Source organism: Ahaetulla prasina, chromosome 2, assembly GCF_028640845.1.
Source record: "Ahaetulla prasina isolate Xishuangbanna chromosome 2, ASM2864084v1, whole genome shotgun sequence".
NCBI classification, from domain to species: domain Eukaryota; kingdom Metazoa; phylum Chordata; class Lepidosauria; order Squamata; family Colubridae; genus Ahaetulla; species Ahaetulla prasina.
In genome coordinates, this window is record NC_080540.1 from 183,846,981 (window position 1) to 183,872,406 (window position 25,426).

The 25,426-nt window shown below is 42.4% G+C and overlaps 1 protein-coding gene across 1 annotated transcript in view; it reads right to left on the reverse strand.

Annotated features, from left to right (window-relative positions):
• RASAL3 (RAS protein activator like 3) overlaps positions 1 to 25,136 on the reverse strand; it is a 78,994-nt gene extending 53,858 nt beyond the window's left edge. Inside the window, exons 1-2 of the mRNA XM_058171759.1 lie at positions 24,802 to 25,136; positions 24,041 to 24,449 (exon numbers count right to left, since the gene is read on the reverse strand). Of these exons, the coding sequence (XP_058027742.1) occupies positions 24,041 to 24,449; positions 24,802 to 24,831 (439 nt within the window). The 5' untranslated portion in view covers positions 24,832 to 25,136. The remainder of the gene's footprint in view (positions 1 to 24,040; positions 24,450 to 24,801) is intronic.
• Between the last annotated feature and the right edge of the window lie 290 nt (positions 25,137 to 25,426).

Below are 25,426 nucleotides of genomic sequence, written 5' to 3' on the forward strand. Positions count from 1 at the left end.
TTCTTCCCACCATCATGGAGCCTTTTCCAAAGGTATAAGTACAGACTAGATGAAGCCTGGCTCAAAAACAGGAACTGTGAGAAGGACATTGGAGTCCTAGTGGATGACCATTTAAACATGAGCCAGCAGTGTGTGGAAGCAGCCAAAAAAGTTAATACAATCCTTGGTTGTATAAACAAAGTCATAGAAATCACGTGAAGTATTAGTATCACTTAGTATAAAGTGTTAGTAAGACCACACCTGGAATACTGCATCCAGTTTTGGTTACCACATCACAATAAAGATGTTGAGCCTTTGAAAAAGTACAAAGAAGAGCAACTAAGATGATTAAAGGCCTGGAGACTAAAACATATGAAGAACAGTTGCAGGATTTGGATTTGGGTTTGGCTAGACTAGAGAAAAGAAGGACTCTCAACTCTATGTGGTCAGCTGCCCAGAATCGCACATGCTTGGTGGTTCTGCTTCATCAATAAATGGACCCTCTTTCCAATCAGTCTCCAGCCTCCATTTTGTCTCCAGTGCTTTTCTCCCAGATTGGAACTGAACCAGATGGATATTTCTTCGAACAATTTGCCACCCCAGATTGGACTCGAAACTAACCTGAGCAACAGACCTGGCCTGGGTAGACCTCCACCTTGCCAGCAGTAGACCTCTTGTGTCTGTGGGTGAGCCCCCAGATCTTGGCCATTTGGAGCAAGGGTCTTAAAGGGAGTTTTGAATTTTGACCTCAATGACTGCTTGAGAAGAAGGTGAGTGCCTCTAAATGTTAACTTTTAGAGCCCAGAAAAACGAGGAAAATGTGTCTATGCCTGTGTGTGACTGAGAGTATCCTTCTCCCGATCACAGCAGGATGCTGTTCCCTCTGTGCCTTTCCTAACCACAGAAAGATCTGTTCTATCAACAGAGCCTGGGAAGTATAGGGGGGTCAGGCCAGAGCACAGGACCTTCTGTTAGGGAAAAGGGAGAGAGTGTTAAAATGGAATGGAAAAATGAATGAGAGAGTTGAACATGGGCAACTGGCTAAACATCACTGAGCAGACCCCTTTGTGGAAAGGAGGTACCCATACTCCAATTAATCTTGGCAGACAGAGTCCTCCCAGGCTATTTGCCTGAAAACTGAGGGGATTACCATAGGCTGAAAGTTACCTTCACCTGTTGCGGCGATGTAGTACCATGGATTGTGAGAGACCCAGGAAAGAAAGAGGGTCTTGGAGTCTCATCGCGGATGGTGGAAAACGAGCATGGGGAGCTCAGGATTTGGATCTACTGAGGTCTCCACTACGGAGACCAATGGATGCTTGGGACTGAAATAAATTGCCTGTCCAGGCAAGAATGAGGAAGGAATGAGGAAGAAGTGTGTGTGCAAGCTATGTGAGAAATGGACTCTGCTCAGGGATGAAGCAAGAAAAACCAATTTGGCTAAATAAAGGTACTTAAAAGAAAAGGGAAATATATATTTATAGGAACATTGATTATTTTTTCTTCTCTGTTTTCTATGCAACCATGTGATATGTTTGTTAAGATTTGTGCCTTCCTTCTGAGTTAACTGAGATTTATGGTGGGAATGAACAGGGTGTGTGAACCTGAGAGTTTTGCTGTCTTTTTCTTTCTCTTTCCCTTGTCTCTGTGTGTGTGTCTTTGTGTCTAAGTATTTGTGTGTTAGACAATTGTATCTGTTAAATGACTGTGATCCAAAAAGACAAGAATTTTACATTTTTAGGGGGAAAACAGATTAAAGCAATGAAAAGAAAAAAATATATTCACCCTAAGTTGCCTGGCCAGCAAAACAGAGTGAAGAGCTTGGGAAGGTCTGGTTCACCTTTTTCCTTCCCTCTTTGTACCTTTAAGAACAGCCCAGGGTTATGAGGGAATGTTTTAAATTCATGTACATTCTTGCATTTACTGTGTGTGTTTAAGTGGCTTTATCTGTCCATCCTTTTCCTGAAGCATATGAATCCAGCTTCAGGTGAGAAAAAAATATGTGGTGTCTTCATTTTGTTATGACTGGTTTATTGTTTAATAACTGCAATAACTGATGTTCTCCCCTTCTCAAACTCTGCCTGCAGGCTATCTATCCACCCCCACACCACCTCTCTATCTCTTATCCTCCAACAATGCCTTTCCTGGGAGGATCACCCACAAAGCGGGGAGGGGCCCTGCTCTCATGTCTTTCAGCCCTGCACAGACAACTCTGCAATCTGTGGAAGCAAATCACACTGACTCAGATACTGCCTCCAGAGGAGACCATCCATTCAAGCCAAGGAATTGGATTTGGATTCAGCCATCCATTAGAAAGTCATCACAGCAACCAGAGTGAACCAGACCTTCCCAAGCTTGACTGACCAGCCTTATCAGCAAGCCAACCTTAATGCCACCCAGCAGACATGAAAGAAAGGACCCTGAGATGGACAAGTAAAAGACTAAAGACTCTTTTCAATCCCCAGAAGACAGCTGAAAAGACTATGGCAGGAGAGTGGAAATTAATTGTAAGGTTTTCTTTTTTTGCTTCATTCACATTGTAATTGATTAGTTAAATGGATTCATGGAGGGATGGCATTTGAAAGTGGTTGGCACAGCAAGTTCTGAACACCATAGATTTCTGTCTGGTGAGAGGGAAATTTGTCCAGGATGTTTTTATTACCTGTCTTGTAAACGTAGCTACACACACACACACACACTCCATTCAGAATCAGACTGAACCTATCCCTTTCACCCACTTCCACACAAAGGTTCTCCTAGACTGGTTCTTGCTCTGTGGCACTAAGGCCAATGCAGTCATACCTCTCTTCCATGGGGGAGGGGCATGCCCCCTCAGGCAATCCCCTCACTGAAGATGTAGCAGAAAATAAATCTCCAAACCCCAAGCCCTGATTGTGACTCACAAATGATGCTGCATAGTTGCCCAATAAAGCAGGATATGTTGCGCTGGTGGTCTCATGAGTAGGAGTCCCAGGGCTCATTGTGTGTAATTTCAAAAATATTAATAGCCCGGATTGCACACTGGCGAACTTCAATTTGGCCTCAAAAACCCTGAATGCACTAAACTAAGAGCTAAGGCTGGTTCAAGAAGCAGCCCTTGGAAATGGGCAGCCTGGAGTTATTTAAATCAAAACCATGGCTATGAAGAATTTTGGGGCTTGTGCTTGCTTCAAACCTGACTGGAAGCTCACAAAAAGTGACATCACTGGTTAGATAGTAGATGAGATACAAAGATTAGGAAATTGGTAAGAAAATATGATTAATGAACTAAAAAATAGTAATAAGTATAAAGATAAAGATAGATGAAAAATGTATAGTATTATAAAATGTAGAATGTAAAAAATATTCATATTCATAATAGCATATATAATGTGAATGTATACCAGTACAGGAGTGTTGTAAAGATGGATATTGTGATGTAAATTGAAGAAAATGGTTAAATAAAAAAATTTACAAAAGAAAAAAAAGTAACATCATACATCTGAAAATAATTGGCATAGAAAATTGGATACTGTAAATTTCTTTCCAGAACTTTTGCCCTGGTTGCTAGACCTTCATGGGTTGAAAGCTCTCCTTTTGGGAGCCCCTGAAGGGATACTTTTCTACTGCCTTTATCAATGCCTTCCCCTTTGCCTCAGAAAAAATTAAAAGCACCCTTCAAGTCTCCCTGATCAGACCAATTTTTAATCTTTTGCCAGTAAAATATGTGTGTCATCCACACATATTATGGCAAAAAAGCAGTGGTGGTATTCAGCCAGTTCTATTTGATTTGGGGAAACTGGTAGTGCCGGCTGCAGGTGGCTCTGCCCACCCACCCAGACATAATCACGTCCCGTTTCTGACACTCTGCGCATGTGCGGAAGGCCCTATGCACTCATATTTGTGAACCAATAGCGAAGGTAAGTGAATACCATCCCTTCAAAAAAGGGGAATTCTTTCTCCACTTCCTATAAGAATGAAATCTTTTGAGGAATATTTAAGAAAAGCAGGATAAAATATTTCCCCTAAAAGAGAAATAAAAAAAAATCTTAAGGGAGACAGAAACTCAGAGCCCCAGCTCCAAGCAGATATTTTGTGCCCATCAAGAAAGACTGGGCCAGCCTATCTACAAAACAAAAGACCTTCAGCTCCAGGGTGAAGGGATTAAGACATGACCCTTCAAGACATAATAGGATTAACCCACTAAAACACAGAGCTCACTACACTGCACAATCTCCTAAGGACATTGCATCACCCTCAAAAATGTCAACCAAACTTCTCAGACAATCTACAGATCCAGCTATGACCCCTACATAACCCCTACATGGCTCCATGGGAGTCTGACAACAGCCAATAGAATATATATTCTTGCATAGGAACAGGAAGCTCAAGTGCAAAGCCCAAGAGAAGGTATAACCTGTCCCCCCACACTCTCAATTTCATGTGGTGAGCTGCCTGGAATCACACATGCTTGGTGGTTGTGCTTCATAAATAAATGGGCCTTCTTTCCAATCACTTCCAGCCTCCATTTTGGAGTGCTTTTCTTCCTGATTGGAACTGAACCAGATGGATATTTCTTTCAACACTAGTGAAGCAGGAGGAGCTAGATTAGAGGGACATCTGCCAACAAGACCTCTCAATGGACTGGGCTGACAGAATGATGATAAGTAGAACACTTATGATTTCCCTTTATAAAGTTGCCTTGCTGGACAGACATTGAAGATGGAGGAGCTAATTATGGAAGAGAAAATAAAGTAAGCTGGAGTGTCTTTAGCCTTTGTTGTGTGCTGTAGCCCTTCTGTGGATGGAACTTTCTCTCAACTTGGCACACAAATGCATTGGAACACAACTCCCATCATCCTTGGAACACCATAATAACTAGAACAAAGAGTTTTATAGATTGAAACATCCAGAAGGCAGCACATTAGAAGACATTCAGGCTCAAGCTCAGGGAAGAACAGAGGGAAAAGAGGGTGTGTCTGTCACACGCCTGGCTCTGAGGAGACTCTTGCCTGCATTTTATTTGCTGTGTAACAATAGGGATCAGGAGCAAAATGGGCTGACGGTGTCCTTGTCAGATAAAGAAAGCAATAAGTGGATGGAGAAAGCTTCTGTTACCACCTCCAGATATCTCCAGCTGCAACCAATGTTAAAAGCAGCTGAAGAAGAGTAGGGCTATATCCCACTTTCTGCATTTTATTTTTGTGCACCCATACATACACACAGAGGCACTGCTGGAATACAAGGTACTCAGTGGTGGGATTCTGCCGGTTCTAGGCGGTTCGGCTGAACCGTTTGTTAAATTGCCAGTTCGCCCTGCCCCTTGCCCCTTGCCCCTCCCCTCCCCACCATTACTCGTTACCTCTCGCCTGGATTATTGTAATGCTCTCTACATGGGGCTCCCCTTGAAGTGCACTCGGAGGCTTCAGTTAGTCCAGAATGCAGCTGCGCGGGTGATAGAGGGAGCTCCGCGTAGCTCCCATATAACACCGCTCCTGCGCAGACTGCACTGGCTGCCTGTGGCCTTTCGAGTGCGCTTTAAGGTGCTGGTTACGACCTTTAAAGCGCTCCATGGCTTAGGGCCTGGGTACTTACGGGACCGCCTGCTGTTACCACATGCCTCCCACCGACCCGTACGCTCTCACAGAGAGGGACTTCTCAGGATGCCGTCCGCCAAGCAATGTCGGCTGGCGGCCCCCAGGGGAAGGTCCTTCTCTGTGAGGGCTCCCACACTCTGGAACGAACTTCCCCCGGGTTTACGCCAAATACCTGACCTTCGGACATTCCGTCGCGAACTGAAGACGCATCTTTTTATTTGCGCGGGGCTGTCTTAAATTGAATTTTATCTTTTATCAATTTTTAAACGGGGTTTTTAGTATGGAAATTTTTTAATTTTAGGCTAATTTAAATAAGTTTTTTAAATGGTATTTTAATCTGTATATTGTATTGTTTTATCTTGCCTGTACACCGCCCTGAGTCCTTCGGGAGAAGGGCGGTATAAAAATCAAATAAATAAATAAATAAATAAATAAATAACTTACCGGTGTCTGTCCGCAGCCGCTTGGCGCTTGGATCCGGTGCGCAGCGAGGCCACCAACCGAAGCAGGCCTCTATCCAAGCGTCTCTCTAGCCAGTGATTAAAGCACCTTGCTGGCCACATGGCCAGTGAAGCGTTTTAATCGCTGGCTAGAGAGATGCTTGGATGCAGGCAGGCTTCTGCCAGCAGCCGCTTGGCGCTCGGATCGGGAGGGCAGAGGCGCATAGATCGGGGGAGGGGGCAATTACTGTGATGCATTTTAAATAAAAAATCATACATAACTGCTTGATTGGGAAAACAGTGTCATTTTATGAGACTCCACAACAGGATTCATATACAGGAAATTCTCAGGCAAGAAATGTTAGAATACCAGGGCAGGGCCAGCCTACCCTACCCCATTTGGAGAAAGAGTGATGGAGAGAAAGAGGGGTGCAGAAAATGATGAAGGAGAGAAAGAGAGATGAAGGATAGAAGTGGGAGAAAGATGGAGAGAAAGAGAAGGAGGGAGAAGGAGAGATTAAGGAGAGAAAGATTGAGAGAAAGAGGGGGGAGAAAGATGAAGGAGAGAAAGGGGGAGAGAAAGAGGGAGAGAAAGAGGGAGGGAGAATGGATTTGTTCTGGTAATTGGTTTAACAAGCGTGGCACTGAAAAAGTGACTTATGACCGTTTTTCACACTTACGAACATTGCAGCAAACTGTCATTAGGGCAAAGAAGCTATGTTACATGACCACCTGGCCACGCCCACCCGGTCACATGAAGCACCGCAGTTGTGACATGAGTGACATGGCTATTAAAAATGCTGCAACAGGCATAAATGATGACCGGTCATAAGTGTGAGGACTGGTCAAAAGTGTGAGAACCTGTCAGAAATCACTTTTTTCAGTCCTCTGGGTAGTCCCTATGTGCATAGGGACTACTGAGAGGGATTTCTGATAGGTTCTGACACCTTTGAACAGACCTTGCATTTATGACCATCTTCACATTTATGCCTGTGGCAGCATTCTTAACTGTGTCATTCATTTCACAACTGCTTCTCTTCACTACGGTTACAAGATAGGGTGCAAAACGTAAAATGTGAGGACAGTCGTAAGTGCGAGGACCGGTCAAAAGTGCAAGGACAGGTCAAAAATAACTTTTTCAGCCCTCTGAGTAGTCCCTTGCACATAAGGACTACCCAGAGGGCTGAAAAAAGTGATTTCTGACAGGTTCTCGCACTTTTGACCAGTCCTCACACTTATGACCGGTCATCATTTATGCCTGTTTGCAGCATTTTGTGCAAAGGGACTACTCAGAGGGCTGAAATAGTTATTTTTGACCTGTCCTCACACTTTTGACCGGTCCTCATACCTACGACTGTCCTCACATTTTACATTTTGTGCCCTATCTTGTAACTGTGGTGAAGAGAAGCAGTTGTGAAATGAGTGACATGGTTGCTAAAAATGCTGCAATGGGCATTAATGTGAGGATGGTCATAAGTGCGAGGACTGGTCAAAAGTGCAAGGACTGGTCAAAAGTGCGAGGACTGGTCAGAAATGACTTTTTTTAGATCTCTGAGTAGTTTCTATGCCCATAGCCATGGCCACCTGGTCACATGACCAGCTAGCCACACCCACCCAGTCACATGACCATCCAGCCATGTCCACCCGGTCACATGACCAGCCAGCCACGTCCACCCGGTCACATGACCAGCTAGCCACACCCCAAAATAAGCCATGCCCACAGAACCGGTTGTTAAAAAAATTGAATCCCACCACTGAAGGTACTCCTGTGCATATTAAAATACTCTACCCCCCACATGTGCACTTCCGTGAATAACTTAATATTCTAGCTGTACACAGATGCATTTATGTACTATTAAACCTACTACTAAAAACTACTCTTTTTTTACTTTGCTACTCACACTCTCCAGAGGATGGAGTATGCATGTATGTAATTATATGTTATTGTCAATGTGTGAAATTAGGCATTCTATGCAGCTTGTGCAGCCTGATTCTCCTCTCTCCCACCCCCCTAGCCAGTCTGCCAAGCTGCAAAGATTGGGGACCACTGGCCTACATAAACCTTTCCAGCAATATGATTTACAAAGTTCGGTAGACAAATCAATCATAATTTAATCCTAAAGTTATTTTTATCATTGTGATTTTCCCCACATGCTCCCACTTCCTGAATCATTTACTTCAATGGACAAGAAATAATGGAGAAAAAGAATGACATCTAGGTAGGATGCAGCAGGAAGATGTGGTGAGGGAAGGGGTCAAATTTTCTGCTCCCTCCTCCCAGCTTGGAATTATGATTGAGTTCTGATTAGAAGCCTTTCTAATTAGAGCAACTTTGCAACATCCATCAGATGCCATAGAAGCAGCAAGATGATGATGATCAGAAGCTGATTACCTCACTTCTTTCCTTCTAAGCATGGGGCCTACTGTGAAACCACTGCAGATAGATAGTGAGGGACAGGAGCACTTGCATAATACATAAAAACCTAATCCTGTTTTTATATGATTATCTTTCCAACCAATTAATGTTGATTCAAATATTGAACTTCCTTTTGTAGGAAAAAAGGCTAGCAGCTAGTTACTGAATAAAGACACTGCATAATATCTTTAGTCACATCTGTGATTGCTTTCCATTTTAGCAAAGAGTTTGGGTTATTGTGGCAGCAAGAGGATACAGTTGACTCATTCATGCAAGTCTGAACCACTTCTTATATTTTGACATAAATGAATACCGTATATACTCGAGTATAAGCCGAGTTTTTCAGCACATTTTTTGTGCTGAAAAACGTCCCCTCGGCTTATACTCGGGTCTATACGGCTTATACTCGAGTTTTGTTTTTTTTTTAAAGCCCCTCGGCTTATACTCGAGTATATACGGCTTATACTCGAGTTTTTTTTTTCTTTTTTTCACATTTTACCGGACGGAAGCCCTGCCGGTGCAGTGAGAGGGCGGGGCGGGGGAGCCGCCAGCCTTCTCAGCTGAGGGAGGGAGGGTTTCCCCAACCGGTAGGTGCCTCATTTCCCACCCTCGGCTTATACTCGAGTCCCCAGTTTACCCCAGTTTTTGGGGTAAAATTGGGGACCTCGGCTTATACTCGGATCGGCTTATATTCGAGTATATACGGTAATTAGGATGTCTGTGTTTCAAGATCAAATTGAAGAAGCCTAATCTTACTTTTTTTGCTATTTATATTGAAAATGTATATTCATAATTCATTAATTGGGGAATCCGTCTTTTATCATTTAAATCATTAAGATGACTTTAGACAATAAATTTTGGGGTAGTGGTTAAGGCACCCAGCTAGAAATTGGGAGACTTTGAATTCTGCTCCTATTTTACGCATAAGATCAGTAGGGTGATCTTAGGTCTCTCAGCCCTAGAGACAAGACAACAGGAAACTGCTTCTGATAAATTTGCAAAGAAATGTAGACACACCAAAAAATGTAAATAATTTAAAAAAAAATTCTAGCTAAATAATTGATATCAGAAATGGAGGATATGGCAACAGTCTTTATTAAAAGGTTGCAGTACAAATATTTTCCCATGCAGGAGGAAATTGCCCGTGGAAGGAATATGATCTATGGATTGAATATAATCTTCAGTCTCCCTTCCTTACACTTTTTTTGGCCTCCTTTCCTCCAGTGTCTCATAATCCCCCGTCAGTGACAAACTGCTGATTGGGGGATAAGTAATCTAGAGCATGTACATGTATGCTTGTGTTTATTTTGTGGTACACCATGCAAATTAATCAGAATAAGGGGACTTCCAATGATTTCATCATAAAAACAGTAATATCTTTTTAGGGTAGTGTTGGAAGAAATATCCATCTAGTTCAGTTCCAAGCTGGGAGAAAGACATTGGAAACATGGAGGCTGATTGGAAATGTAGTTTATTGATGAATCAGAACCACATGAGATTCTTGGCAGCTGACACAATAGAGTTGAGAATGGGTGGGTTTTTATACCTTCTTTTCGGCTTTGTATTTGAGCTTCCTGTTCCTATGCAAGAACATGTCCTTTAATATTCTATTGGCTGTTGTCAGATTCCTATGGGGTCATGTAGGGGTTATGTAGGGATCATAGCTGGCTCTATAGGCAAAAGAGGAAATGCAAATTCTAGGTGTTTGTCTAAGCTAATCTGGTCAACCTCTGGCTAATTGTTTATCTGAGCTCCCAGGTTTCTGTGACTTTGAAGTTTGGACTGCAATGAAGGGGCTTGTGTTCTGAAAGGGTGTTAGTAATTCTTTCAATAAACTCTTTATCTCTTAAATGCTGACATCTGTTGTGGGCTAAGAAAAGTGGGGGCTGCTTTCTGCCCGGACATCGGCTTGGACAATGGCGGCTAGGACGGTTACGGCATACGGTACTCACTTTCTTACCGCGAATGACATCGGTGGGATTACTACCTCAATTGGAACGACATTGGGGGCCTTTCCTGCCACACCAGGCTTTAATGCCTGGATGGTGGCTGGTGTTAGGCAAATGGTATCTGCCGCCATATTTGACATCGGCGGCATTGTGGACATAACTGTTATCGGTCCTAAGTAACTAAACTCCGAATATGGTCGTCCCTTATGGTGATTGCCTGGCAGCGGTGTACCGGTCCGCTAATTCTATCAGTGGACTTCGGACAGTTCGATCCCCGATTGATACATCTTATACAAACAGTGGGGTCGGTTTTATTACATCTGCAGTGACCTTGCCGGCTTGGGATACCCTTTCTTTACCGCTGTTATTATAATTTCTCTACGAGTTACTCGGCGCCTGAACTCTTGTGGCTGCGAGGTTCCCCCGCCTCACAGGAGTGGCCCTCTGCTCTATCGAGGGCCTACCTTAATGAAGGGTCTTGGGACCCAGAGAGGTGGCATGCATCGAAGAAGAATCTCTGGGGTTTTTTTAATAGGTTTTTAAATAAGGGGTTTTTAAGGGGGGGAGGGGATTGACGGGTAGGGGGAAAAGCCCGTCAGGGAGGGTATGTCCAGTCCCAGTGCGTGCTCATGGCACTGTTCCATTCGGTCCGAAGACAGGGGGGGGAAGGAGATGTCCAGAGCGTAGAGTGTTATTCCATCTGTACGGTAAGTGGGAGAGGCAGATATGGCGGAGGCAAGGGGCCGTATTGTTCTTGGGGAGCACGTGCTCGATGTCTTAAAGCGATCACGTGCTCCGGCCCCTCAGTCCTTACTCGTTCCCCGGATGGTCAAGACCCTCAGAGCTTGGGTCTTCGGCTGATGCTGTGCAATGCCCGGTCCGTGGTTAATAAGGCTCCCTTGATTTGTGATCTCATTCAGAGGGAGTCCGCGGACTTTATGGGCATTACGGAGACCTGGTTGGGCACAGAGGGGGGTGTACCCCTGGTTGAACTGTGCCCTCCGGGTTTCCATGCATTCCATCAGCCGAGGGACCAAGGTAGGGGTGGGGGGGTGGCGGTTGTGATTAACGAAAGCCTAGAGCCGAGGGAGACCACTGTGCCTCGGATAGCTGGCTGTGAATCCCTCCTTGTGAAGTGGGGCCATAGGAATCAGACGGGTCTGTTGATCGCGTACCTGGCTCCTTGCTGCGTGACTACAGCCCTACCTGAGCTACTGGAAGTGCTTGCCGGGGTGGCAGTTGAGATTCCTAGACTTCTGGTCATGGGGGATTTCAACTTGCCATCGGCCGGCTTGTCATCGACGGTGGCTCAGGAGTTCCTGGCTTCCATGACGGCCATGGACCTGATTCAAGTAAATGATGGCCCTACATACACGGGGGGAGGCACACTAGATCTGATTTTTATCTCTGGACAGTGGATTAATGATCTGGAATTAGGAGATTTAGTGATGGAACCGGTGTCATGGTCAGATCATTTTCTCCTTCGCCTGGACTTTCGGACCGCCGCTCACCACCGCAGTGAGACGGAGCCAATGCGTTGGTTCCGTCCCAGGCGCCTGATGGACCCGGAGAGGTTTCGGACGGAGCTTGGGCCATTCCCTGAGGATCTTGCCCATGGCACAATTGAAGAACTAGTTGAGGCCTGGGAACGGGCCGCGGCTGGGGCTTTGGACCGTGTCATGCCTTTGCAGCCTCTGACCCGGCGTACATCTCAATTGGCTCCCTGGTTCTCCGAGGAGCTGAGAGAGATGACACGCCGGAGAAGACGCCTAGAGAGCACTTGGAGGTCTAGCCGTTCCGAGGCTGATCAGACACTAGTGAGGTCTTTTACTAAGACCTACCTAATGGCAATGAGGGAGGCGAAACGTTCATACGTTTCCACCCTCATTGCATCAGCAGATAACCACCCGGCCGCCTTGTTTCAGGTGACCCGTTCCCTCCTTCATCAGGAGGGACGGGATGACCCTTTTCAAGGACGAGCTGAGGAGTTTAACGGTTATCTATACGATAAAATCGTTCAGCTTCGGGATAGTTTGGACCAAAATTGTGATGATCCAACCGAGATGACGGAGACGCGTCTTGTCGAGGTCATTTGGGATGAGTTTGATTCTGTGGCTCTCGAGGACGTGGACAGGTTGCTGGGGAGGTTGCATGCAACTACATGTTTACTGGACCCGTGTCCTTCCTGGTTAGTGCTGGTTACTCAGGAAGTGACACGAGGCTGGCTCCAGGGGATTATAAATGCTTCTCTGTTGGAAGGGGTTTTCCCCGCCGCCTTGAAAGAGGTGGTGGTGAGACCCCTCCTCAAGAAGCCTTCCCTGGACCCAGCTATTTTGGGGAATTACCGTCCAGTCTCCAACCTTCGCTTTGTGGCGAAGGTTGTAGAGAGTGTGGTTGCATGGCAGCTTCCCCGGTACCTGGATGAAGCTGTCTATCTAGACCCGTTCCAGTCCGGCTTCCGGCCCGGTTACAGCACTGAGACGGCTTTAGTCGCGTTGGTTGATGATCTCTGGAGGGACAGGGACAGGGGTTATTCCTCTGCCTTGGTCCTATTAGACCTCTCAGCGGCTTTTGATACCATCGACCATGGTATCTTGCTGTACCGGTTGGAGGGATTGGGAGTGGGAGGCACCGTTTATCGGTGGTTCTCCTCCTATCTCTCTGACCGGTCACAGACGGTGTTGACGGGAGGGCAGAGGTCGACCCCGAGGCGCCTCACTTGTGGGGTGCCGCAGGGGTCGATTCTCTCACCCCTCCTGTTCAACATCTATATGAAGCCGCTGGGTGAGATCATCAGTGGTTTCGGTGTGAGGTATCAACTGTACGCTGATGATACTCAGCTGTACTTTTCCACACCGGGCCACCCCAACGAAGCTATCAAAGTGCTGTCCCGGTGTCTGGAAGCCGTACGGGTCTGGATGGGGAGAAACAGACTCAAGCTCAATCCCTCCAAGACGGAGTGGCTGTGGATGCCGGCACCCCGGTACAGTCAGCTGCACCCACAGCTGACTGTTGGGGGCGAGTTATTGGCCCCAAAGGAGGTGGTACGCAACTTGGGCGTCCTTCTGGATGGACGGCTGTCCTTTGATGAACATCTGGCGGCCGTCTCCAGGGGAGCCTTTTACCAAGTTCGCTTGGTTCGCCAGTTGCGTCCCTTCCTTGACCGGGATGCCTTATGCACGGTCACTCACGCTCTGGTCACGGTTGGATTATTGCAATGCTCTCTACATGGGGCTGCCCTTGAGGTGTACCCGGAGGCTGCAGTTAGTCCAGAATGCGGCTGTGCGAGTAGTAACGGGAGCCACTCATGGCTCCCACATAATACCACTGCTGCGCAGTCTGCACTGGCTTCCTGTGGTCTTTCGGGTGCGCTTCAAGATTTTGGTTACCACCTTTAAAGCGCTCCATGGCTTAGGACCCGGGTACTTACGAGACCGCCTGCTGTTACCTTATGCCTCCCACCGACCCGTATGCTCTCACAGAGAGGGTCTTCTCAGGGTGCCGTCCGCCAAACAGTGTCGGCTGGCGGCCCCAGGAGCAGGGCCTTCTCTGTTGGAGCTCCGACGCTCTGGAAAGAACTTCCCCCTGGCTTACGCCAAGTGCCTGATCTTCGGACCTTTCGCCGTGAGCTAAAAACACACTTATTTATTCAAGCGGGACTGGCATAATAGTTTTACTATTTTAAATTGGGTTTTTATTGTTCTAGGGTTTTAAATTTTTAAATTTTAATATCGGCCTTTTTTCTGTAATTTGCTTTGTTTTAAATTCTGGTTTTAATTGTATATATATTGAGTTTTATTCTTGGCTGTACACCGCCCTGAGTCCTTCGGGAGAAGGGCGGTATAAAAATCCAATAAATAAATAAATAAATAAATAAATACCGTATATACTCGAGTATAAGCCGAGTTTTTCAGCACATTTTTTGTGCTGAAAAACGTCCCCTCGGCTTATACTCGGGTCTATACGGCTTATACTCGAGTTTTGTTTTTTTTTTAAAGCCCCTCGGCTTATACTCGAGTATATACGGCTTATACTCGAGTTTTTTTTTCTTCTTTTTTTCACATTTTACCGGACGGAAGCCCTGCCGGTGCAGTGAGAGGGCGGGGCGGGGGAGCCGCCAGCCTTCTCAGCTGAGGAGGAGGTTTCCCCAACCGGTAGGTGCCTCATTTCCCACCCTCGGCTTATACTCGAGTCCCCAGTTTACCCCAGTTTTTGGGGTAAAATTGGGGACCTCGGCTTATACTCGGATCGGCTTATATTCGAGTATATACGGTAAATAAATAAATAAATAAATAAATAAATAAATAAATAAATAAATAAATAAATAAATAAATAATATGTTGCTCCATTTCTCCCTTTGGGGAATTATAATATTCAGCCTTTTTAATATTCCTCAAAATATTTCATTTTTCTAGGAGGGGGGCTTCCCACAGTAGAAAAATATATATTTGAAGAATCTTTGCAGCTGAATTTCTATTGCAATTTATTGACTTGAGGGCTATACCACAGTTGGCAGGATATTTTTTTCTGTTTTTTAATTTATTTTTATGGGCATGTTTTTATAATAGCAAAATTGTGATCTCCCAAAAGCTGATTTTTAAATCAGTAATGAGGATATAACACTACTTTTTTCAGTTATAATTCCAATATTAATAAACAAAAAATACTGCAGCCTTTTCTCTCTTTAACAGATAGAAGAACAAATAAAAGGATGAAATTATTGAAGTAGGTGAAGGCCAAATTTCTCTTTTCTTTCCCATTTCTAGGCCTCTAAATAGAATAGAAATAGAATAACAGAGTTGGAAGGGACCTTGGAGGTCTTCTAGTCCAACTCCCTGCCTAGGCAGGAAACCCTACACCACTTCAGACAAATGGTTATCCAACATCTTCTTTAAAACTTCCAGTGTTGGAACATTTACAACTTCTGGAGGCAAGTTGTTCCACTGATTAATTGTTCTAATAGTCAGGAAATTTCTCCTTAGTTCTAAGTTGCTCCTCTCCTTGATTAGTTTCCACCCATTGCTTCTTGTCCTGCCCTCAGGTGCTTGGGAAAATAATTTGACCCCTTCTTCTTTGTGGCATTCCCTGAGATATTGGAACATCACCATCATGTCTCCCCTAGTTCCTAGTTCTTCTAGACATACCCAATTCCTGCAACTGGGTTTGTCTAATTTTAGCCTCGTCATATGTTTTAGCCTCCAGTCCCCTAATCATCTTATCTAATCATCTAATGATCTTAATTCTTGTTGTTAGTTGCGAAGTCATGTCCGACCCATCGCGACCCCATGGACAACGTTCCTCCAGGCCTTCCTATCATCTACCATCCTCTGGAGTCCATTTAAGCTCACACCTACTGCTTCAGTGACTCCATCCAGCCACCTCATTTTCTGTCATCCCTTTCTTCTTTTGCCCTCAATCTTTCCCAGTATTAGGCTCTTCTCCAGTGAGTCCTTCCTTCTCATTAGGTGGCCAAAGTATTTCAGTTTCATCTTCAGGATCTGGCTTTCTAAAGAGCAGCCAGGGTTGATCTCCTCTAGGACTGACTTGTTTGTTCGCCTTGCAGTCCAAGGGACTTGCAGGAGTTTTCTCCAGCACCAAAGTTCAAAGGCCTCAATTCTTTGGCGCTCAGCCTTTCTTATGGTCCAACTTTTGCAGCCATACATTGCAACTTGGAAAACCATAGCCTTGACTATACGCACTTTTGTTGGCAGGATGATGTCTCTGCTTTTTAGTACGCTGTCTAGATTTGCCATAGCTTTCCACCCCAGGAGCAAGTGTCTTTTAATTTCTTGGCTGAAGTCCCCATCTGCGGTGATCTTGGAGCCCAGGAAAATAAAATCTGTCACTACTTCCATTTCTTCCCCATCTATTTGCTAGGAATTGAGAGGGCCATATGCCATGATCTTAGTTTTCTTTTTTCTTTTTTTTCCCTTAATGATCTTAGTTTTCTTAATGTTGAGTTTCAAGCCAACTTTTGCGCTCTCCTCCCTCACCCACATCAAGAGGCTTTTTAGTTCCTCTTTGCTTTCTGTCATTAAAGTGGTATCATCTGCATATCTGAGGTTGTTGATATTTCTCCTGGCAATCTTAATTCCAACTTTTGATTCTATCCCTCTCTTTATGCAGCCTAGAACTGTGTTGGCTTTTTTGGCAGCTGCTGTACACTGCTGGCTCATATCTAAATGGTTGTCCACTAGGACTCCGAAATCCCTCTCACAGTTACTACTATTGAGCAAGGTACCACGTATACTTTACCTGTGCATTTTGTTTTTCTTGCCTAAATGTAGAACCTTTTTTCACCATTGAATTTTATTTTGTTAGATAGCTCCCAATGTCCAAGAAATAGAGTACCTTGAGATCATGCAAAGGTTAAATAATACACTTTGCTCTTTCAATTCCATTTTCTGACAAAAAGGGGTCCAAAATTTTGGTTCTATCATTCTTGTTGATAGTTGCAAGCAGAGTTGCAAGGAGAGAGCAATGGTAGGGCACTTGTGACCTAACATATTCTAAGGCAGGACATTTTCAATTAAGTACCAGTTCAGTGGTTTTAAGTCACTTGTTTAGAAATGACTTGACTATATTTAAAACTTAAAATACATATGTAAATATGCACCATTACCTCCAAATTATAGCTGTGAGCATTGACAACTCATAACACAAAAGCACATATTATCTACAAAATGGGGCCCAGGAGTGGGAAGTTGGAAGAACAATGCTGAGGCCTGATAAATTCCTCTGAGCAAAAAGAATATTTCTAGATGGATGAATCCTGAAACTTCCAGAATACGGGTTACCCCATTAATTTACTTAATGGATTTATTTTTAATTAGGGGAAAAATACAGAATTCATGGAATCCAGAGATTAAAAGAGTAGCATCCCCTCCATTCTATGTCAACTAGATACATTTAAATATAAATGCATTAGATACATTTTCAACATTTTTTATAACTGCAAAAAGTAAAAAAAAAATATTTACAGTATTTTATCTTTCACAACAAAATACCTATCAACATTATCACCACCATAATTTCCATTTATATATTGCCCTTCTGAACATAGTGTAATTCATTTTCTTATTAGGCTAAAAATGATCAAAGTAAAAAAAAATTTTTTTTGAACCAGCACACTTACAGGACAGTCTTAAACATGTTTACTTTAAATACATCCTACTACTATGGAAAGTTGGTTTGGTGTAGCCATTAAGCCATCACAGTAGAAACGGGGGAAACTGTGAATTCCAATCCTGCCTTAGGCATTCTCTCTCAGCCCTAGGAAGGAAGCAAGGGCAAATCACTTCTGAAACAATAAACTGCAGGAACTATGTGAGGAGGTCACCAGGAGTCAGGACTGGGTCTACAACAGTTTTCTGCAGCCAACTCACCATGGCCAATTTGCCACAGCCAACATGCTGCAGCCAACTCACTGCAGAACAACTTGCTACAGCCAGCTCGCCGCAGGACAACTCACTGTGGGACAAGAGTTACACTAATATCAAAGAAATGGTGGAATAGAATAATAGAATAATTAACGAAAGGATGCAAAAGGAGGGACATGTGAACTGGAAAAATTAAAATATTTTTAATTTATTTTAAATAACTAAATAGAATTGTTAAATTGTCCCACAGTGAGTTGTCCCTCAAAGAGTTGGCCGTGGCAAATTTTTCCATGGCTAGTTGTCCATGGTGAGTTGGTTGCTGTGAGTTGGCTGCGCTGAGTTGGCCGCAGCAAGTTGGCTACAGCAAGTTGGCTGTGGCATGTTGTCCCATTCCATGTGCAAGTAGCCAGCACAGCAGAGGAACTGGGGAGGTTGTGCAGTTGGAGGAAGAACTGAACACAACAGAAAAGAATAGAATAGAATAACAGAGTTGGAAAGGACCTTGGAGGTCTTCTAGTCCAACTCCCTACTCAAGCAAGAAACCCTATACCATTCTGAACAAATGGCTGTCCAATCTTTTCTTTAAAACCTTCAGGGATGGAGTACCTACAACATCTGAATGCAAGCTGGTCCACTGATTGATTGTTCTCACTGCCAGGAAATTTCTTCTTAGTTCTAGGTTGGATCTCTCCTTGACTAGTTTCCATTTTGTGACCTTTCCTGCCAGCTTTTCCACTGACTTATGGGAAGCTGTCAGGGGCTTTTGGAAATGAATTAGAAAGTAAAAGTCAAGAATATGATCTACAAGAGGAGTTAGAAAGAGAGAAAGAGCTAAGGAGATCTCAAGAAAAAGAACGAGAAGAAAGAGAAGGAGCAAGAGAAAGAAAAAGAGAAAAAAAGGAAACAAGAAACACCGAGAAACAAACACGGTAGGAGATGGAAGAGACATTATCTCTATTCTCTGTGAATATTAATGGTTTTATTTATTTATTTATTTATTATTCAAATTTGTATACCGCCCTATCTCCCGAAGGACTCAGGGCGGTTTAAACGCACAGAAAGAGAGAACATAATTATTTATAAAATTTAAAAAAATTAGATATAGATGTGATTTGCTTGCAAGAGATCCATATAAAAAAAAGGATTTCAAAAATTATTAGAAAACAAGAAATTAGAAAGATTACATGTATCATTATCACAACAGAAAAAAAGAGGAATAGCAGTGTATGTAAAAGAAAAAATAAATTCAGAATTAGTCCATGCAGACGATGAGGGGAGAATTTTGATGATAAAATTAGATATGGAATATAAACAAATTCTATTAGTAGTTGTATGTGCTCCAAATAAAAATCAACAGGAATAGTACAAAAATTGCACAATACAATAACAGAACAAGAAATAGAAAATGTATGCATAATAGGAGATTATAACGCCATAGTCAATAGGAAAAAAGACTATCATAGCAATAAGAAAAATAAAAAAAAGAAGGAAATAATTCTTTAACATGGTATCAGAATTAGGGTTAAGAGATACATGGAGAGAAATTTACAAAGAAGAAAAGCAATACAGGTATTATTCCCATCCCCATCAATCTTGGTCCAGGATTGATATGGCTGGATGACAACACAATTGCAATTAGAAATAGAAAAAAATAGATATAGGAATAAATGAATGGGCTGACCATAACCCAATAACTATTTATTGGAAAGGGCAAAAAAGATACAAAAGATGGACCTCAAACCAAAATATATGTAAAGAGAAAGAATATAAGCAATTCCTGGAAAAAGAGCTAGAGATTTTCTTAAGTGTAAATAAAAAAGAAACTACGTCGATTCAAAACCTTTGGGATACATGAAAAGCATACATTAGAGAGGTAACAATCGCATATATGGCAAAAAAAAAAGAAAAGAGAAAAGGTCCCACCAAAACAAATTACAGGAAGAACTCAAAAAAGCAGAAGAAAACTTACAGAAAGATCCCCAAAATAAAAAAGCAAAAGAGGAAAGGAGAATAATTAAACACAAATTAAATCTGATAACCTAAGAAGAAGTAGCACTGAAAATAAAGATGGCCAAACAAAATTATTTTGAGCATGCAAACAAGGTGAGCAGATGGTTAGCCTACAAAGTAAAAAAAGGAAAAGGACAAAAGAACAATACAACACATGAAAAGGAAGGGAAAATTCAATACAAAAGAGAAGATAAACGAATAATTCATACTTTCTTCTTGAAACTATACACACAGGAAGAAACAATAGAAGCAGAAATTGAAAACTATTTAGAGGAAACGAATGTATGTAAACTTATGGAAGAAAAGAAAGAAGTATTAAACTGACCAAACTCTGAAAAAGAATTTGGAATTGCAATAAAAAGGCAAAAAAATAATAAAACGCCAGGTCCAGATGGAATACCAGTTGAATTATATAGGACTATACAAAAACAAATAGGAGGATTGATGCTGGAAATATTTAATAAAGCACTACAACAAACAAATATACCCCAAATGTGGACAGAAGCATTAATCACACTTATACCCAAGGAAGACTCAGACCAGCAATTAGTATAAAATTACAGGCCTATCTCTTTATTAAATTCTGATTATAAAATAAATATATCAATTATTGGTGAAAGGTTAAAAACAATTTTTGACAAATATATACTCCCGGATCAAAATAGTTTCTTGCCCGGTCGACAAATTAAAAGTAATACGTGGACCACAATCAAAATATTAGATTTTTATGAAGTACACCCAGAGAAACAGGTTTCACTAGTTTTCCTTGTTGCCCAAAAAGCCTTTGACAATCTGAATTGGAGATTCATGATACAACAAACAAAAATAATGGAATTTGGACCAAAATTTGAAAAAATGATTGAAAAAATAGATTCAAAGCAAACTGCAAGGGTAATTATTAATCAAGACATGACAGATAGATTTGAAATAACAAAAGATGTAAGACAAGGATGCCCACTTTCCCCACTTCTCTTTATATTATCATTGGAGCCACTCTTAAAAAAAATAGGGAAGATTGGGAGATAAAAGGATTGAAAATAATATTTTTTTTCAAATAAAAAATGAAGAGTATAGCTTTTGCAGATGATATGATTTTTATAATTGAGGAACCTCTAAAATCAGGCCCAAAATTGTTTAAAAAATAGAAGAATTTGGCATAGTGGCAGGTTTAAAAATTAATAGGAAGAAATCTAAATTATTAACAAAAAAACCTTACAAAAAAACAAGGGACAGAATTAGAAAATAGTATGAATATTCAGACAACAACAAAAAATATCTAGGGATTTGGCTAACAGCAAGAGGCTCCTCAATCAAAAAGGATAACTATGACAAGTTAATACTGCAAATTGGAAAAGACTTGGAAAATTGGAAAAATTTACAAATTTCATGGATGGGAAGAGTGGCAGCAATAAAAATGAACATCTTGCCCAAAATTCTGTTCCTCTTCCAGGTTATACTGATAAGAATAGAAAAAAAGCTTTTTTGATTTATTAAATAGATTGATCTCTAAATTTATATGGCAAGGGAGAAAGCCTAGAATTAGATTAAAAACCTTAAAAGATACTAGGGATAGAGGAGGAGTAGCCCTACCAGGCTGGGAGATTTATTATCAAGCAGCATGCCTGACATGGTTAAAGGAATGGATGGAGTTGGAAAACAAAAGAATGTTAACAATTGAAGGCCACGATCTACAGATAGGATGACATGCATTTTTGTGGGGTGAAAATTATAAAACGCATGGGTATTTTAGAAGACATATAATTAGGAACTCACTATTATTAATTTGGAATAAAATAAAAAAGCAACATTATACGAAGATACCATTTTGGATCACGCCCAGTGAAACATTAACACACCCAAATTTAATAGACTGGACTAAAATAATTAGATATAGGGATATATTAAATGAATTGGGAAAATTAAAAACAAAACAAAAATTGGAACAGGATTTGAATAGGGAAGTTGAATGGTGGACGTACTTACAAACCAAATCAAAATACATAGGAGATACAAAGACTAATCAGATACAGCTGGAGCAAAATGAACTGGATAAAATAATATACGGGAAGGACCAAAAATTAATTAGTAAAATATACAATTTCTTGTTACGGTATAAAATGGAAGAGGAAATAGTGATGGAAGAGGAAATAGTGATGGAAGAGGAAATAGTGATGGATACCATGATTAAATGGACAAGAAACTTTAACCATACAGTAGAATTAGAGAAGTGGGAAAAGATGTGGAGAACAAATATGACATTGACAATATCAACAGCATACAAGGAAAACCAAATGAAAATGTTTCATAGATGGCATTTTCTGCCAGCTAGAATAGCAAAGATGTTCCCTAGTAACTCACCAAAGTGTTGGAAATGTAAGAGTAACTATGGAACATACTATCATCTCTGGTGGACATGTCCAGTGGCAAAGCAATTCTGGGCCAAAATCAAAAAGTGGTTAGAGGAGATAATACAGAAATCAATAAAGGGAGAGCCAGAACAATTCTTACTAGGGATCCCCATAGAAAATTATACAAAAGATATATAATATTTAATATTACACATATTAACAGCAGCACGTATAGCCTATGAGCAAAATTGGAAAAAGGAAAACCCACCAACAGAAGAAGATTTAATTAAAAAAAAATCTTAGAATGCGCAGAGATGGACAAACTAACAAAAGAACTCAAGGAGAAAGAGGATACAGAATATTATAAAGTGTGGTGTAGATGGTACGAATGGTTGGAAAATAGGAAAGTTAAGAAAAATGATTAACATAGTAAAATGTAGATGAAATAAAGGAAGACAGATAATAAAAATAGACTAAGATAAAGTTAAAACATATGTAAATTGTAAGAAAGGACTGCTTTGAATCAGCGGGTAAGAAATAGTGATATCTACATAAATGTTGTATGTTTTGTGTTTTGTTTTAATGTGTTTAAAATAAAAAACTTTTTAAAAAAAGAAAATCCAGAGGTGAAATGCTCCTGGTTCAGACTGGATTGATCAAACTGGTAGCAATGGTGGCAAGTGGTTTGGAGAACCGGTAGCAAAAATCCCTGGCTCACCCCACCCATGCCCACCCAATCGCCCAGTTGCCTGCTTGACTGCTTGCTGCTTCTTTCTGGCTTGCTCGCTTTTCCCGCCCGAATGGTAGGAATAGGTTGTAAAAAATGCTTTTAAGGCTCTGACAATCACAGCTGAGGTGCGCAATCATCAGAGCCTTTTTTTTTTACTTTTAAAAGCATTTTTTTACAACCTATTCATCCGTGGGGGAAATGTAGGGTAATTCCAAATGGCAGGTACTTGTACTCTGGTCTGCTTCAGGGGTTCTGCAATTGGCTTAGCAAATTTCTGTCCAGATCACAGTATTGCTGTGCAGTCTAGACCATGGCTGCCACAACGCCTGGCTGATCATTCCCCTGCTTCTTGCTCTTCAGTGCAGGAAAGATAATCCTCAGTGGCTGGCCTCTATATAGGCAACCCGTCTTTTCCTTTTAGGGACTATAACTTTCTCACTAGTCCTTGTTCTTTTCCTTTGCTTTCCCAGATATTTGCACACATGATGCCAGGCCAAAAATCTAAGAATGACCTGTGGTGATTCTCCCAGGCTGAGTTATTTATTGTTTCCACACCTATACACAGAACCTTGCCACATATTCTGTGAACTATTATGAAGGGACTGTCCTCACCCTTTTTCTCTCTCTCAACAGCTTCTTTAGAGGCCATTGGAGGGGGAAAAAGGAAGCTTCTGACCAGCTAAGAATATGGCAGCCCAGCAGGTCAGCATATAGAAGATCAACAAGCCACTGCAGTGGGGAGGTATCCCAGGCACTTTAACTAATTGGAGTTGGGGATGTCACTAGATTGCAACGAAGCATGGGGAGCCAACTGTTTAAGATGTTTAGGACAGAAAACAGAACTTTCAAAGCCGAGCTTCAAAGAACAGATGGAGAGTGCATTTACAGAGGGATGGCAATGAACAGAGGGCATTGCTATCTTTTCCTACAGTCAGAAAATGGTGGCTGGCAGGTATTGGTGGTGAGGAAAGCAGAAAGTGTATACCTGGCCTTAGACCATAGCCTAATTTTATTAACTATTCCTCTACACCAGTGGTGGGATTCAAATAATTTAACAACTGGTTCTCTGCCCTAATGATTTCTTCCAAAAACCAGTTCACCAAACTGCTCGGAAAGTTAACCGGTTCTCCCGAAGTGGTGCGAACTGGCTGAATCCCACCACTGCTTTACACTGGCTGGATCGTAATTGGCAGGATAATGTAGCCTCCCTTACCTTTGCTTGTTTCCTTGGTCTCCCTCACTGTTTGGGAGGGGCCCTCTTGGTTCTTCCAATGAGACATGGAGCGCAGGTACTTCTTCACACTGAGCTTACTGCTTCTCTCCTGGGCCTTGCTCATCCTGCCTGGCAGAGAGAAAGCCCTCTGGAAGATAGATCTCTTGGTGGCCACTCTGCTGTCTTGGGAAACCAATAGTGGGAGATCATTATGTCCAGGCTCAGGGACTTCACTCTCAGGCTGGCTTTGTACTTGCTTCCATTTCTGTATCTTGCGCCTGCCTCTGCTGCTTTCTGATCCATAGTGAATAGGTCCCAATTCTGGCACTTTCTCCCCAGTTGGCAGTACTGTCTGCCATAGGTAGGCCTTAAGTAAAGTTGAGCCCTCTGTTTCAAGCTGAGCTGCCATCTGTCAAACAGAAAAAAAAGAAGAAAAGTAGAGCCATTTCACAAAGCAACAGCACTAGAGCCTCCATTGCCAAGCATACCATAGTCAAGGTAGCCCTACATTCATACTTCTAAACCAAAATTATCTCTTCTGACTTGGCCATTTCTCCAAGGACACGTAGTCTGGATCCTCCACCCCCACCCCCACCCCAAGCAGTCAGAAGCAAACAGATACCAATCTGCATAGACAATTCAGTTACTTTCCATTTCAAGCTCTTAGAAGAATGGAGTTTCTGTCAATAAATAGTAAGGGAAGATGAGCACAGTGCCACTCTACCCTTCTCACACTGAGGTGCAAGTTTGCTACTGCTCACTTTTTGCAAAGAAGACTTCTGTGCTGCCATGGCAGGAAATAAAAATACACTGGCAGCTTCACCGCATCCTGCGTTGCTCTTTGCCGACTCAGACACTTCCTGTGATGAAAGAGCTTGCACTGCAGAACTGCCAGTTATGCCTTGCAAGCCAGTCTTGCAGACCCTTGATGTGAGACAGCCTTGGAGTCCACCTGCTTGAGATCATCCCAAGAAAACTCAGCATGCCCTTGTTGGCAATCCTGTGGAATCTATGAGCTAACTGTAAAAATGATGGGCAAAGCATGACAACTCTTGCATCTTTATCAACTGGCTCTTCCCCGACCCATAGAACCTGTCTGAACATGTCTCTTGCACACATGGCCCAACCTCCTTGAAAAGTGCAAGCTACTCAGAAGGGATGTTGCTGTGGGAAATGCTGAGGAGAGAGAAATTGTGGGTCGCAACATTTCATTTCCTGCTCTTCTGACTAAGGAAGTGATGGTTTTCTGCCATATAGCTCATTCCACATCTCTAGGTTGTGTGTGTGTGTGCGCGCGCGCACGCGTGCGTGCTGCAGAGTAGATTTGGCTTAACTATGCCTGCAGAGCAGATTTATCTAGAACATCTTTATGTAGGGATTCTTAGA